The 14,149-nt window shown below is 34.4% G+C and overlaps 1 protein-coding gene across 15 annotated transcripts in view; it reads right to left on the bottom strand.

The window, feature by feature from the left end:
* IPO11 (importin 11) overlaps positions 1-14,149 on the bottom strand; it is an 81,612-nt gene that overhangs the window by 44,653 nt on the left and 22,810 nt on the right. For all 15 annotated transcript variants that reach the window (XM_085566966.1, XM_085566965.1, XM_085566962.1 and 12 more), the window contains 10 exons: positions 13,714-13,772; positions 12,865-12,913; positions 11,588-11,658; positions 10,007-10,199; positions 9,042-9,194; positions 8,734-8,777; positions 7,743-7,833; positions 6,237-6,284; positions 5,484-5,589; positions 1,440-1,566 (listed from right to left, as the gene is read on the bottom strand). In XM_085566966.1, coding sequence (XP_085423092.1) covers positions 1,440-1,566; positions 5,484-5,589; positions 6,237-6,284; positions 7,743-7,833; positions 8,734-8,777; positions 9,042-9,194; positions 10,007-10,199; positions 11,588-11,658; positions 12,865-12,913; positions 13,714-13,772 — 941 coding nt within the window. The remainder of the gene's footprint in view (positions 1-1,439; positions 1,567-5,483; positions 5,590-6,236; positions 6,285-7,742; positions 7,834-8,733; positions 8,778-9,041; positions 9,195-10,006; positions 10,200-11,587; positions 11,659-12,864; positions 12,914-13,713; positions 13,773-14,149) is intronic.

Genomic DNA, 14,149 nt, shown 5'->3' with positions numbered 1-14,149 from the left:
ATTCATTTACTGGGTTTTTTTTGTGGGCTAGTAGCTCAGTTTGTTTAAAAACAAAAACAAAAGAAACAATAGCAAAACCAGCATCTCAACTCCATCTCACCTGCCGGTAAACTGGAGTTGTAGCTAAAAGCTACAGATTTGTACTTAAGCAGTTTAGCAACCAATGCCATTTATCATATCCTGTTAGCAGGTAACTTTAATGCCTAAGTAACCATAGAATCACAGAATCATTATGGATGTAAAAGACCTTTAGGATGATCTAGTCCATCCACCAAACCAGCACCACCATCACTAAACCATGTCCCAGCTGCCATATCCACATATTATTGAACATTTCCAGGTGACTCCACCTGTTCCAATGCTTGACAGCTCTTTCAGTGAAGAAATTTTTCCTTACGTCCAACCTGAACCTCACTTGGTGCAGATTGAGGCCAGTTCTTCTTGTCCTATCACTGGCTGCCTGGGAGCAGAGACTGAACACACCTGGCCACAATCTCCATTTCAGCACTTGTAGGAAGTGATAAGGTCACCCCGAGCCTCCTTTTCTCCAGGATAAACACCCCCAGCTCTATCAGCTGCTCCTCACAGGACATGTGCTCTAATCCCTGCCCCAGCTCCACTGCCCTTCTCTAGATACACTCCAGCTCCTCAGTGTACCTTCTGAATTGAGATGCCCAGAGCTGGGCACAGCACTCGAGGTGTGGCCTCACCAGTGCCCAGCACAGGGGGACAATCCCTGCCCTGGTCCTGCTGCCACACCATTGCTGATCCAGGCCAGGATGCCATTGGCCTTCTTGGCCACCTGGGCACACCCTGGCTCATGTCCAGCCACTGTCACCAGCACCCCCAGGTCCTTTCCAGCCACTCTGCCCCAGCCTGTGGCACTGCCTGGGGCTGTTGTGACCCAAGGGCAGGACCCAGCACTGGGCCTTGTAGAACCTCACACCATTGGCCTCAGCCCATGATCCAGCCTGCCCAGATCCTCTGCAGAGCCTTCCTGCCCTCCAGCAGATCAACAACCCACACAACTTGGTGTCAACCTGCAAATTCACTTGATCAATGTTGTATAGTAAAGGGACTAGTCACAGAATAACTCAGTTCTAGTTACACAAAGTATCCATTAGTTTATAAATCACTATAAGGCATGTCATAATTGCATTCCAATAAAAACCAGATTGGTGGGAAAATGAATTCCAGGAACAACATCATCACTTATTGAACATCTTCAGGCCTCATTTAATATCTTTGACATTACTATTAGTATCTCCACAATTAAACATCATCACATCTTCCCAATGGTTTACCTTTTGTAAGACACAACAGACTTTAAAGTATGATGTTATGAAATTCTCAATCAAGTGTACACAGAGTGAGGTATTTCTGTTTCATCTGTGATTGCAACAAATGTGTAGTCTGAAAGATTAGTTATTTATGCTTACCACTAAGTCACAGTCTTGAAGCAAGTTACAAATTGCTTCATATAAAACAGGTCTCAAATCTGATTTGAATTTTACAGAAATCCACTGTCCAATCAGCCATATTACTCGTCGGCGTATTGGTTTATACCTTTAAAAGTAGAAGGAAAAAAATTGCACTCGTTAACTCATTATACCAGTTGTATAGAATACTTTGATGAAAAAGAAATCCAAGAATCATTATGAAAATGTTATTGCCTAAAACAATTAGAAGACTTAGTTTTTCAAGATCAGCTTCAGTGCAAAAACTGAATTTTCCATTAAAATTCTTCACAGGAAGGCTCAGGAAAAACCAGCTTAGTCTGAAAAAGATAATTTTCATCCTAAACGACTAGATGTTGAATGTCTCCCTAGGGATACAGTTCATTCTGCATGCAGCACACAAATTAAAAAAATTAAAATAAATATTACACTTATTACTGTAATCATAGTATCTACTGCTTTCACAATGGTTCCCAGAAATTCCCTTAACAGTCTGTTTATGCTCAAAAATTTTAAGTCAGATACAATTTAAAAATGCAAACTTAAGGACTGCACTACAGCAACTGTCAAAGTAGTTCATTAGTCTAAAACTATTCTGAGAACAGACATTAGCTAATCTTGCACTAGAGCCATGACAAGGGCACAAGTCAAACAGTTTTAGAGTTGATGGAAAAAACAAACCAGAACAATGATTGAGAAAAGCATTTCACAAGAGCTGCTATTTTTCTCTACTGATCAAACAGCTCAGATTTATATGTTTAACTTACAGTTGTATAAAGTTAAGAAAGATGAGCCATATTTAACCATATGGTTAAATGGTTTAAACATATGGTTAAATATGACCATGATAATAACCATGAACCTTTCTTAACCATAAAGTTAAGAAAGATGAACTAATATATTGTTATCATAAGTATGTTTTTCATTTGAAGAATTACTGCCTTGTAAGCCATCAAGATGCTATTTAAACTGATGTTTTTGAGATTTCTCTCTATTAAGTGTTTTTTATTAAATATTCCCATAACTACAAGACTATAAACAAAGAACACCTTCAGAGAACATGAAAGTTGTAGAAATGGCATGTATAAAGTAATTCATTAGAGTGGAACACATATCTAATGAGGAATAACAGTCCAGTGTTGCTTGATGTTTACTGAGTGGCAGTGAAGCATAAATAACACATGCTGAAGCATTATTTACACAAAACATTGCCTTATTAATGCACCTGTCATTTTGTTCAAGAAGCTGTGATGATAAAACTTTTTTTATTCTTAGAAGGCCTCTGACACTTAATCTTGTAAACATCAGAGTATTTAAAAAACTAAGTGATTGTATTGAGACTGGAGTTGTATAATTTCCAAACCACTATCACATAAAGTTTTAAATTTTATGATATATGTACATAACTCTGTGCTGACAGCAAAGATTTCAGGTCTGGTGGTGTCTATTGTTCAATGAATATATCCTACCTCTGCATCTCTATATTGTTTCTCTCCATGGTAGATAAAATACAGCATGTTTTTGAGATTTTTTGGGGTAGGTGCGTGTTTGGGTTTTGTCTGGGTTGTTTTTTTGTTTAGGTTTTTTGGTGGTTTTTAATGGGTTTGCTTTTTAATACTGAAGTTTCTCATAGGTGCTCATTTTTTGAGGTCCTACTTTTTCTACATTCACTATTTCTGGGAAAAGCTTAGCTTTTTTTTTTTTAGTTTTTTTTCAGAAGATTAGCTTTTACAAAAAGAGCACACAGTGACTGAGCATAGGTCCACCACTAAGCCTGGTGGGCCTAAAGCTCATACAGGAAAAGTGACCATATTTCAAAATAAGGTAACTTCTGCTGCATTAGTCATAGGACAGTACCTTTAAGCAGTCTGGACTACATCAGGTATTCAATTCAAAAGTACTTTACTTTCTCTCTCAGGAGGAAATGTTGTTTTACAAATGAATAATTGCAAAAAAAAAGTATACTTCCATGTCATGGAAAAGTTTTTCATTAATCAGTACAAAAGTAAGCATCATGACAAGAGATAAATTTGGCAGTGCACTATTTCTAAAAATCTAGGACTCTTTTATTAATTCCATATTTATGCTATTACTGTGGTCATGGTTGATGGACATACTATCAACAGGTTATGAAACATTCAGAGAAAACAAAACATCGCAAACTCGACGCTCACTGCTGACAACACATAGATTTGTGTTTCCAAATATCAACCAGTTCTGAACAAGCATACTAGTAACCACAGGACATTCCATGGGACAGCAGAGGATACCCTCCAACCCACTTTATCTGAACTGCATACATATTCCCAGAGCTGCTCTTAAAGCAGTACTCCACTCAAGCCACTAACACTCCTTCTCTTATTGCCACGGTGGTCTCTGATGATGAAGGCAGTAAAAGCTGTTAAAGTAAACAGGGCTTCAAAATTCCAGACAACTTCTACTGCCAGCTTCTGTCCCCACAGGAACTTCATCCTGGGATATCACAAATGCCAACCAAATGGTTGAATCAGGTGTCTTCACAATTGCAATACAGCTGTACCAACAACACAAAATTTGTCAGTTTTACTTAAGCTATATGGGTAATAACATAAAAATGCCATAGCCAGCATGGGCTTCTAAGGTCATGGCAGCTTTAATTAGAGACTGCTGCTGGAGGAACACAACAGCAATTGAACAATGTTATACAACATCTCCCATTTTTTCCTGCTCTTCTGACATTCAGCCTAATCATTAGGGTACTTGGCAACTTGCAAATAGTAAGTGAAATCTTAGTAAAAAAAACAGTCTTATGAGAAGAAGAATAAAAGCATCAGGAGACAGAAAATAAAAAACTGTGGCAATCATTCTTTGACACTAACATAACATCCAAAAATAAGTAATTAATTTTTTCAAAGTTTACTGTAGTGGAAAAAAGCATTTTAATATTTTAAGTTTCAACCTACAGGAAACTGAATTCTCTTTGTAAATAGAACATTTGGAAATAAAAGAGCTGACTAGTGACCCATTATGGAAAATCATTTACAATTTATAGTAGTTCCTAAGGGTATAAGGAAACAAATTAATTCATGTTTCTCTTAAAAATTGCCAGTGGTAAAATGAATTGCAAATGTGGAAGAAAAATATAGCAACAGTCTTCGAAGGACATTTTGGTCATTGCTGATGAATTTGTTGAGAAAAATAGAACATACTTATTTAGAGTCAACGGCTGATTTGAACTCGTCTGATAAGGATTAGCATGCACAATAGTGGTCACTGTCCTTCCCCTGGGGAGTTTGAAGGAAAGGGCGGAACAGATAGTTACAGTAAAGGAACATCCAGATAGTTACAAAGAGTGACAGCTCAGTCTGTGTGTACTGAGATGCCAAAAACGATCTTTAAAATACCCCATGATATCCACTGAATAACAGGAGGTACTCATGTGAAGGCCATCCAAGTGAGGATGACCTTGGTGAGAAGGAAATACCACAGCAGATGGACTGTATAAAACTCTTCATGTTAGAAAAAGGTGCAATCATCCACCCTTTACAACACAACCCAATCCCTTATTTCCCCTCTTTATTGCAGAAGAATTAACTGAACAGAATTATAGAAGGCTTGTATTTAAACTTAAAGAGAAGAACAAATCACTGTCTTGGCTAAACTATCATTTTACTGGCATGATTTCCACAGTCTTCAGCTGGACTTAGCCTACAGGACTCCAGGGTCTCTGGAGGCCTAAATATAATTTTTTAAACAAGCAAAGGTGGTTATTCTGAGAAGGCTTAGTCAACTCTAATGTATGCAAGAAGACAGACAATGTACTTGAACAGAACCCTGAAGGATTCACCACACAACAATTTAAACATGAACTGTCAAGAACACTGTCACTTCTGTGACTGGTATCAGTTATCTGTATGCACTTCATACCTCTCCTCATTTTTAGTGGATATGTTTCAAGGTTGAGTATTTTACAGCTTTATATCTTACCAGATTTGTATCAACAGTTTGTATTTAAATGATGAAGGCATAACAAATTAAAGTGTTTACCTGTCATCAGAAACCTGTAGTTCTGCAAATAGCTGATTTTTAAACCATTGATCAAAATCCACACTATCAAATAGTTCATAAGCAGCCAGTCCAACCGCATTATACACTGGGGGAAAAGAATAGTTATGCTTATTGTTTACTTCAATGTTTCTTTTTAATATTAAATAATCAGATTAATTTAATATTCAAACCACATTTTTGTAACCTGAACATAATAAAGAAAACAAAGCCGAAGCATATCTTTCTTTAGAAAGTTTTATCAGATCACGATGAAAGGAACTCTGGTGCAAATTATTAGTAAAAGAAAGACATTATGGAAGATGTTACATTCTCAGAAATAGCTAGAAGCCAAAAGAACAATAAGGATCTTATTCTGTCATCAAGGATCGTTCCATAAGAAACAATTATTTTCTTTTGCTATAAAATCTCCTCACTTATAAAATGGAGAGAGTATCTCTATTTTTTTCAGAATCTATGACTGAATGACTGAAAGTCATTTACTTGGCACAGCAGAAAGAACAACACAGTAAAGGAGATTGCCTGTTGCAGAAAAAAGCCAAAAAGCAGTGTATTTTTACATAAACATTTTCAAAAGTGAAGGCAAACATCAATGAAAGAAGAATTAGGATTTAGGTCCCACTTTACAGAAGACTTTAAAAAAGTCTTGCAAAGTTTTCATGCAATTTTTAAGAAGTAAAACACATACAGAAAAGTGGCTCTGTTGCTTCAAAGATAAACTAAAACTTAATTTACCAGCATCTTTAATCAGTATAGCATTGGTATTTTCCACGTTGGTAGATCCTAGAAGCCAAAGTTAAAATAAATAAAAAAGTGTTACTAAAACAAGGAATGCAAACAACTTTGCACTTAAATGCTTTAAGAAAGAAAGACATGTATTAGGACTGCATTCACTGCTTTTATTCAATTTACAAATTCAGTCATTTCAGTTTTGATACCTTGTCCAGTGACTATATCAAGATCAAATCTCTGCTTTCATACCCTATTTCTGACTTACTTCTTTGGAGAGGAACATTTTTAATAACAACATACATCTAAGTCAGAAGCAAGTATTTCAAATGAAAATACTCAAAACATGCAAATTGCAGACAACTGTTAACTACACAGTACTACATCCAAAAAGGTCCTACCCCTAATTCCTTGATGTTTTTTATACATGTGTGCCTAAAAGTAAATATTTTCTAAAGTTCTAAGAATTAATGGATTCTTGATATCATCTAGTACTTCAACAGTTAATCTCAATTTGAAAACATGAAGAGCAGAAGAAAACTGCTATGGGCCCCAGGAGAATGAAAAACATACAGGAGTACCTTTAGCATTATAGTATTAAGTAATTTTTGGGAAACAAAAACACTAACTGTCAACCCTATTATAAGGAATCATTTACTACTCCCCATATTACAGCACAACAAGCCACCCCAAAACCTATGTACACAAAGCACTTTATGAACAGATTTTGTGAAGTCAGAAACCACTCTCAAAAAGTGAGTATGTATTTTATTTTAATAGAGTGTAATGATCCTTTGTGATAAGCTCGAATACAAAATATTGTAACTCAACTAAGACAGCTGGGGGAATCAAACTGAGCTGAACTGCCAGGGGAAAAAAAGCAATCTTACTTATTATCTTTGCTGGTCATTATAAAACTTAGGTTGGGGGCAATAATCATAAGGTAAAACAAAGAAAATATTAATCACTCCTCAATCTATGAATAATTCAGTCTTCATACAGAAAACCCATAAATTTTTAAAGCAGATTCTTCAGATTTGGAAAGTCATCTAGACTCTACCAAATGACAGCATAACTTAAACTTTTTCCTTTAAAATTTTTTCTCCCCCCAAGATTTTGGCAGAGACATAGCATGAACTTCCTTGCAACATCTGAACAGGAAGTTCCCAACTAAAAACAACCCAAAGAATTCATTAAGCTTGTGGATCACTCCCAAGAAAGCCTGAAACCTCATAAAATTAGAAATGCCACAACATTTGTCAATCATCTGGAATAGTTACAATGAAAACCAAAGACCCTTTGGGACTTCCCCCTCCTAGATACACAATGCATTCCATTATAATAGGTTTAGAAATAATTTTAGAATATTAACATGTCCTTTTAAAAATACAGAGAAAGCACTATGTAAAATTAGATGTTACAAGGTCAAATTGCCTAATAGTTGACAAGAGTAGGTAATGAATGTAAACAATTCTAAATTTTATACCTCCATAATTTTTGTCAATAACCTACCTTGTAGACTGTGAACCATTTCTAAAAGAACTGGGGTAAGAGTCTGATTATATTCATGAAAAATATCCATAAAAAGGACTTCCGTGCATGGCTGAAAAATTAAAAGATCAGGTTAGAATCTATTAAAATAAAGGCAATTAAAATATATTTTATGCTAAAATTTTAAGTGCTGAATACCTCGCACTGAAAGTCACAATTCAAAACACAATATATAGTAGCAAAATTAATATTGTAAGAAATACCACTCTTTCTACTATACATTATGCTTAACTCTAGTAAGAGCTTGATGGCTCCATCAGTATCACCCAGTTCTGTGGCAGAACAATGAATCTGTGGAGTGAAACAGCTGGTGCTGTGCTGCCAGTGACCACTCTGTAGGTATGTCACAGGTTGTTTGTGTATTGGTTTAGTGGCTCTAGGCCAGGGACTTGGACTGAACACCATTTTACAACCCGAATATACTATATGCACCACGCTGGGTTTTTTAGTTTTAAAATAAAAGTAATCCAGCAAATAAACTTTGAGATCTCTCTGAAAAATAAAACACAACAGTTACAACTGGGGGATACACTACAACAGCATATTTCTGATCTGAACTAAATCTACTAATATAATAACTAGTTAATTAATATAATTAACTAATAAAGATGCATCTGGAATTTCCTTCACTCTTCAAGACTACTAACAAACTCCTAAGTGATTACATTAGTTATGAGCTTAAAGAAGAGACAACTTCTGCTGGCTTTAACCAGATGCTACATAATTCAGATGCTGAAGCAAATTCCTTTTCCCTCCCTCCTAAAACATGAAGTGCATAAATTCTCATGTATTTCAGCAAGTTTGAACACTGAAAATAGAACAAAGCTAAATTTTACTAAATCTGAAGAAACATAAGAAAGATTTTTTTTCAAGTATTATCTGTCTTGGTTACAAACTATCAAGAATTGCATTCAGGAATGTTTAATGGATTTCTTTCAATTTGAACACTTACTCTGAGACTGTACTTCCAAGAATCTCCTCCAGTCTCTTCTACAGCTATTATTTCACAAAGAAAAGAAAAACGTATTATTTCAACTCTTTCAAACAAAGTTTAGTGTTAGGTTAAAAGGGTATCACAGACTACTGAGAAATCTTTTATTACAAAAAGAATGTCTAGAAGGAATATTTGTACATGTAAGAAGACTGCAGGAAATAAAATGGCCAATACTGCAGCAGGCAATTTGTAGAGACAATCTGGATATGAAGCACTTATACAAATATCTAATTACACTACTACCAACTATATAGCATGTTTCTTACTGAAGCTTTCTGGATCTTCTTCCCACATGGTCAATTCTTCCTTTGTCAGTAGGAAATAGTGAGTGACTAATCTCCTACATATTTCCATTAGTGTTGGGTATGTGAAAAATGCTGTCTTTATCTTATGTGCTTCAAGGGTTTCGGGACTGCTGTCTGAAATAAAACATAAAGATCTCAGATTACAATTAAGTGGCTTAATGATCAAAGACTTGTTTAGTAAAATTAGAAAAGTCAATCAATAAAAAATTCTTATCCTCTGAGAAAAACAGAAAAAACATATTTTCATGGTAGACTTTAACTGACTTTCAGCTGGTAAGGTAGGTTTTTAAGTAAGTAATCTATTCTGACACATACCAGTATGCATATAAAACTTTTTTCAAATTCATAGAGAATGCTAATTGCTATCTAGTCACTGCCACATGTAAAATTAATGTGAAAGGTTGAGGTATTTTTTTAATTCACACATACAGCACTGCATGAAGTTTCAAAATGAAACAATCCTACAAAGCAAAACATATGAACTCCTTTATATTCAACTGTATCTCCAATCCATTGTGTTTCTGTGTTACATTGTATTGGTATTAGTTAATTACAGAAAAGATACCATTTTTATACAGAAAATATACCATTTTAGCAAACATCTCATGGGAAAAATGCAACAAACTAGTTGATGAAAAAAACCAAACTCTACACCTCAGTACTTTTTAAAATTCATTCAATGGAAACTAAGACAACCAAAAAATAAAATATATTTGTGTTCCTTTTGCATTTAAAATTCTTTTGGAATGTCATTATCTATATACATTAGTAGTTTAAAAGTTAAAATAACAATTATCAATACAGACATAGAAACATACATATTTCAATAATTATTAAAACATTAATAAAGGAGTTTAACTGATGAGAATAGCTAGCAAAATGTTTCTCAAGACATAAAAAAATATTTTAGTAAATAGTGACAGTACCTTCAATATTTTTGGATGGTTTGTATGCATAATTTTTTACAATCATCTTAATGAGATTCATGCATTGTACAATAAACTGCTCAAATACAACTCCTTCACCAGTTTCTGTGAAAACATAGCTTACAGAGAACTCCAGTGATCTCTGAATCAAAGCAGTGAATGAGAAAGGATGTTGATCCAGAAAGTCCAAAAGCTTAAAAGAAAAGGAAGTAGAAACAGAAAAAATCAAAACACTTTTAGTGAAGTCTTATTAAATGCTTTAGTAAACTAGTTATCAAAAACAGCTGACAATTTATATAAAACTATAGAAAACTGAACATGGACAAGAAATTAGGAAATGATCAGTATCAAGTGTTAATGCAGCATTATTTAATGGAAAAATTATCGATTTTGGTTCGAAACTACTTTTTTTTTTTAAGTATAAGGAAGAATACCAATTCTTCAAAAAAAATGGACCAACTGACTAGTAGTAAATAGTAGTAGTAGTAAATAGTAGTAAATAAAATATATCAGCCATTCTTAAAACATTTTATTTTACTATTATAGCAGGTAATTCATCCCCATTAGAATCAATGTAAGCAAAAGAGGTATAAGGCCTATACAGCTTCCCCCCACCAACACTATCAATGCAGTATGACTTGCTTCCTCAACTTAGCTTTTCCAATTAGTACTCTAAAATACACTGGGGGATTCCTTTAGTCTTCTTTAGTACTGCAAAAATGCCTAAACCTATACTCTTGCATGTGAATTTCTATAGGTGATAGATTACCTATTAATCAAATTTGCTTTCTCTTCAGGTCTGTGAAAAAAGATGCAGATTTGCAATCTAAGTACTATGACAAGACCAAAATAATGTGTCAGACCATCTTCAGATCAATTTTGGTGAAGCTGCTAGGTGCTTTTTACTTCTGATAACTAGGCTGAATATTTAAAATACACCCACGGCCTCTAGATAGAATCTGAAAACAATGGGAACTCTGTAGATTTTTTAACTTTAAAAAATAAAAAAAGGACAAAACAAAAACAGTCAAAGTGTGTATGTTAAAATTCTCTTTGGTAACAATATGCATTTAAAACTTGTATAGAATCAGCTGACAAGTCCAAATGTATTGGACAATACAAACCTCAGAGGTCAAGAGTATATTGTTCATTTTGTTTTCATTAATTAGTGTGGCCAGTAATTCCACAGAACTAACAAAGCCATAGAAACAGTGATCTAACTATTAAGGTAAGATGAAAAGCCTCAATCTTCTCTATTCCTTTATACCATTACCATTGTTTAACCAATGCTTCCTGAACTCTTCTTTACACAAATTCTAGTTCAATAATTTACTTATGGAATGCACTTCAATTTTTTTTGAGCTAAGAAAATGTACTCTTCACTGCTGCAACTTACATCAGCATGAGTAAACAGACACCCTTTTCTTCAAAAAGACATAACAAAAAAGTTTTAAGTTACAGTACCTTCCACTTCTTTGAAAGGTCTACAACAGATTCATTTTAAGGCATGTATGAGTCTGGATGGGGACTGCTCCTCCAGAAGTATAAACTATGCAGTAACTGAAAGGAGATTTTACTTACCACTTTAGTGAACAGAATTATGGTCTTTTCTAGATGATCTCTGCATATGCTTTCTGCTCTTATACTTCTACCTGGTAAATCAGACATTTCACAACTATAATTTTTTAGACTTTCACATTCTTTCTGGATAGCTAAGTTCTAAATAATTAAAACAGAGAAGAACTTATTTTTACTGTACTTAAGAGATTAAATTAACCCTGGAAAAAGTTCTAAGGCAAAATAAATTCCAAATCAAATTCAAGGTAATGACTGGGAATAGAAAATCTTAAACTGTTTCTCTCAACTGTAGTGAAATTCACTGCACTTGATCAGGCTATAAAAATTGTGACATCATTACAGAAAATTCAATGATAAAAGGCATTTAAAATAATGCAAGCAAAGGCTAGTATAGTCAAAAAATAATTATGCATTGAAAATATAAAGATGTCCTTTTAATAAAGCTGCATACTATTATGTGCTTTTCTAGAAACTCCACCTTAAAGAATAATTTATAATAGACATTAGAAAACATTCCAAATTAGGAAAAAAAACATGCAAAACTTTTATTTAAAAAAAAAGAAAATAATAGAAAGTACCATATTGAAAGCATACAGGTAGAAACACAATATAATAAATGTAAACACTAATCCTATAAGGTAGTTGGAACCTGCTTTTGCTAAACAATCTACTGATTAGAAAAGTAGAAATGGGAAGGTTCAGCTCAGCTCTTGTCTTAGGACACAGAAACCCTAAAGTCTTCATAGTCTAGCGGACTACAATAAACATCAAACTTCAGTATGGAATGAATTCAATTCCTCCTATTCAAATTCTGCACATTTCTTGTCGAAAACGAAAGAGCCAGAAGGAGCCTGACTGTAATATAGTGAGAGTGGCAAATAGAGGCAGTTTCCATCTCTTCTAAAAATGAGGCCCAAAGCCCCAAAGCCACCAAAATACAGACTCCTGAACCCAGGAACTCCACCAAAATATTAAAATTACATATAACTTATTTAAAAAAAAAAAAAATCTTCCTATTCAGTTTAGACATCTATTCTCATAAAAAGTGTTGTTGAAATATGACAGCTAATACAATTTTGATGTGATTTTAGTCTGTTGATGCAAAAAGACACTTCTACTGGATTCCTCTTTGATAGTTTCAGCAGCATTTAAAGAAACAGCGTTAATTTATATAAAATACCTTGAACCTAAATGATTATTGATGATGCACTAGCCTGTATATTTTCATCCAGCTTCTAATGTTTAACAATTAATACAGAGAAAAATACTCAGATACTTACTGCACTCCAGAAACTGTTTCAGCCGTTCAAATACAGCATATAGAAAACCCTGAAAAACAAACATGTCTTTGAAAGATGAAACTTATTCTGCACTGTATTATGGGAACTAAGTTATGTCAGACTGAAGTCAGTTAAGATGTGCTACCAGCTCAGACATGACCTTGTAATTTTTAAGTGAACTCTTTGATTATTTTGAACAAACAATTGCCCCAAGAAACTAGCAAGCAGACTGCATCGGTAATCCAAACTGACCTTATTAGTGCTACATAAACAGCATAGCAACTCTAGTAAAAGGTAACTACAGACATTTCCTTTAAATTATGCATTTCAAGTTCTACTTTGTTCTCAACTTCCTAGTGTAGGCTGTAGGTACTCAATTCCTCCAGCGAAACAGGCAGCACTGGAGGTTAAAGAAGGTGCTTGAGTTTCTTTGTCTGACTGTACCCTCTCCATGGGCTGCAGAACAGCGACTTTTATTTCAAAAAAATGTGATAGAACACATTAGCATGGTATCTTATTCATTGCTTGACAAATTGGCTTTAACTGGGGTGAGGAGAGCACATTTAAGGCATCTTTCAATAAGTAACAAGTGTGACCATCATGCAGTGTGTAAATTGGAAAGGGTGTCTTTTCTTTTTCTAAACATTATGCCATTAAGTGTCATACTGTTTAGAATCTGTTTAGGATTTGAGAGCTCTTGACTGATGGGAGGACAACCTTGAGAGAATGTTGCTTCATCTTCCTTTGCATAATACAAACATATGCCTTTCAGCAATTTTCAAATGTAGCTCTAATAACACCTGAAATCATCACAAAAGTTTTCTAATCTAGACCTAGAAACACACTTACCATCACCTCTGCATTCCAATGAGGTTCTACAAAGCCATGGACCGTTAGTTTCCGAAGCACTAGGAAAAAAAATTACTTTTTTTGTAGCTATTTCTTAGCTAATAGATATTCACTCTTGTTTCAACAAATTTCAGAACACAGTTACAATTCCACTTGCCACGCCTTTCTTTGAACTCAAGACTTTAAAAAATATACATAATTTTAGGTCCTGCATGCTTCAGCCATACCTAACATTCACCTTGTTGAAATGACTTTAAAAAAAAACCTTATGTGAAATAGTGAAGATAACTTCTAATAATTATTCAATCAGGAAGAATTCTGCCAAAACTCTAAGTATTCAACTCCTGAAAGATCCTGCAGTAGTAGGAAAAGGGCCAAGTACAGTAAGGTAAGGCCCATAAGCCACTTGTAAATTCTCAGGTTTATTACTGCTTGT

The sequence above is a fragment of the Lonchura striata genome, chromosome Z (assembly GCF_050655825.1).
Source record: "Lonchura striata isolate lonStrDom1 chromosome Z, ASM5065582v1, whole genome shotgun sequence".
Classification (NCBI taxonomy): domain Eukaryota; kingdom Metazoa; phylum Chordata; class Aves; order Passeriformes; family Estrildidae; genus Lonchura; species Lonchura striata.
The sequence above is the reverse complement of the archived record's forward strand: the minus strand, read 5'-3'. Positions and strand labels throughout refer to the sequence as shown.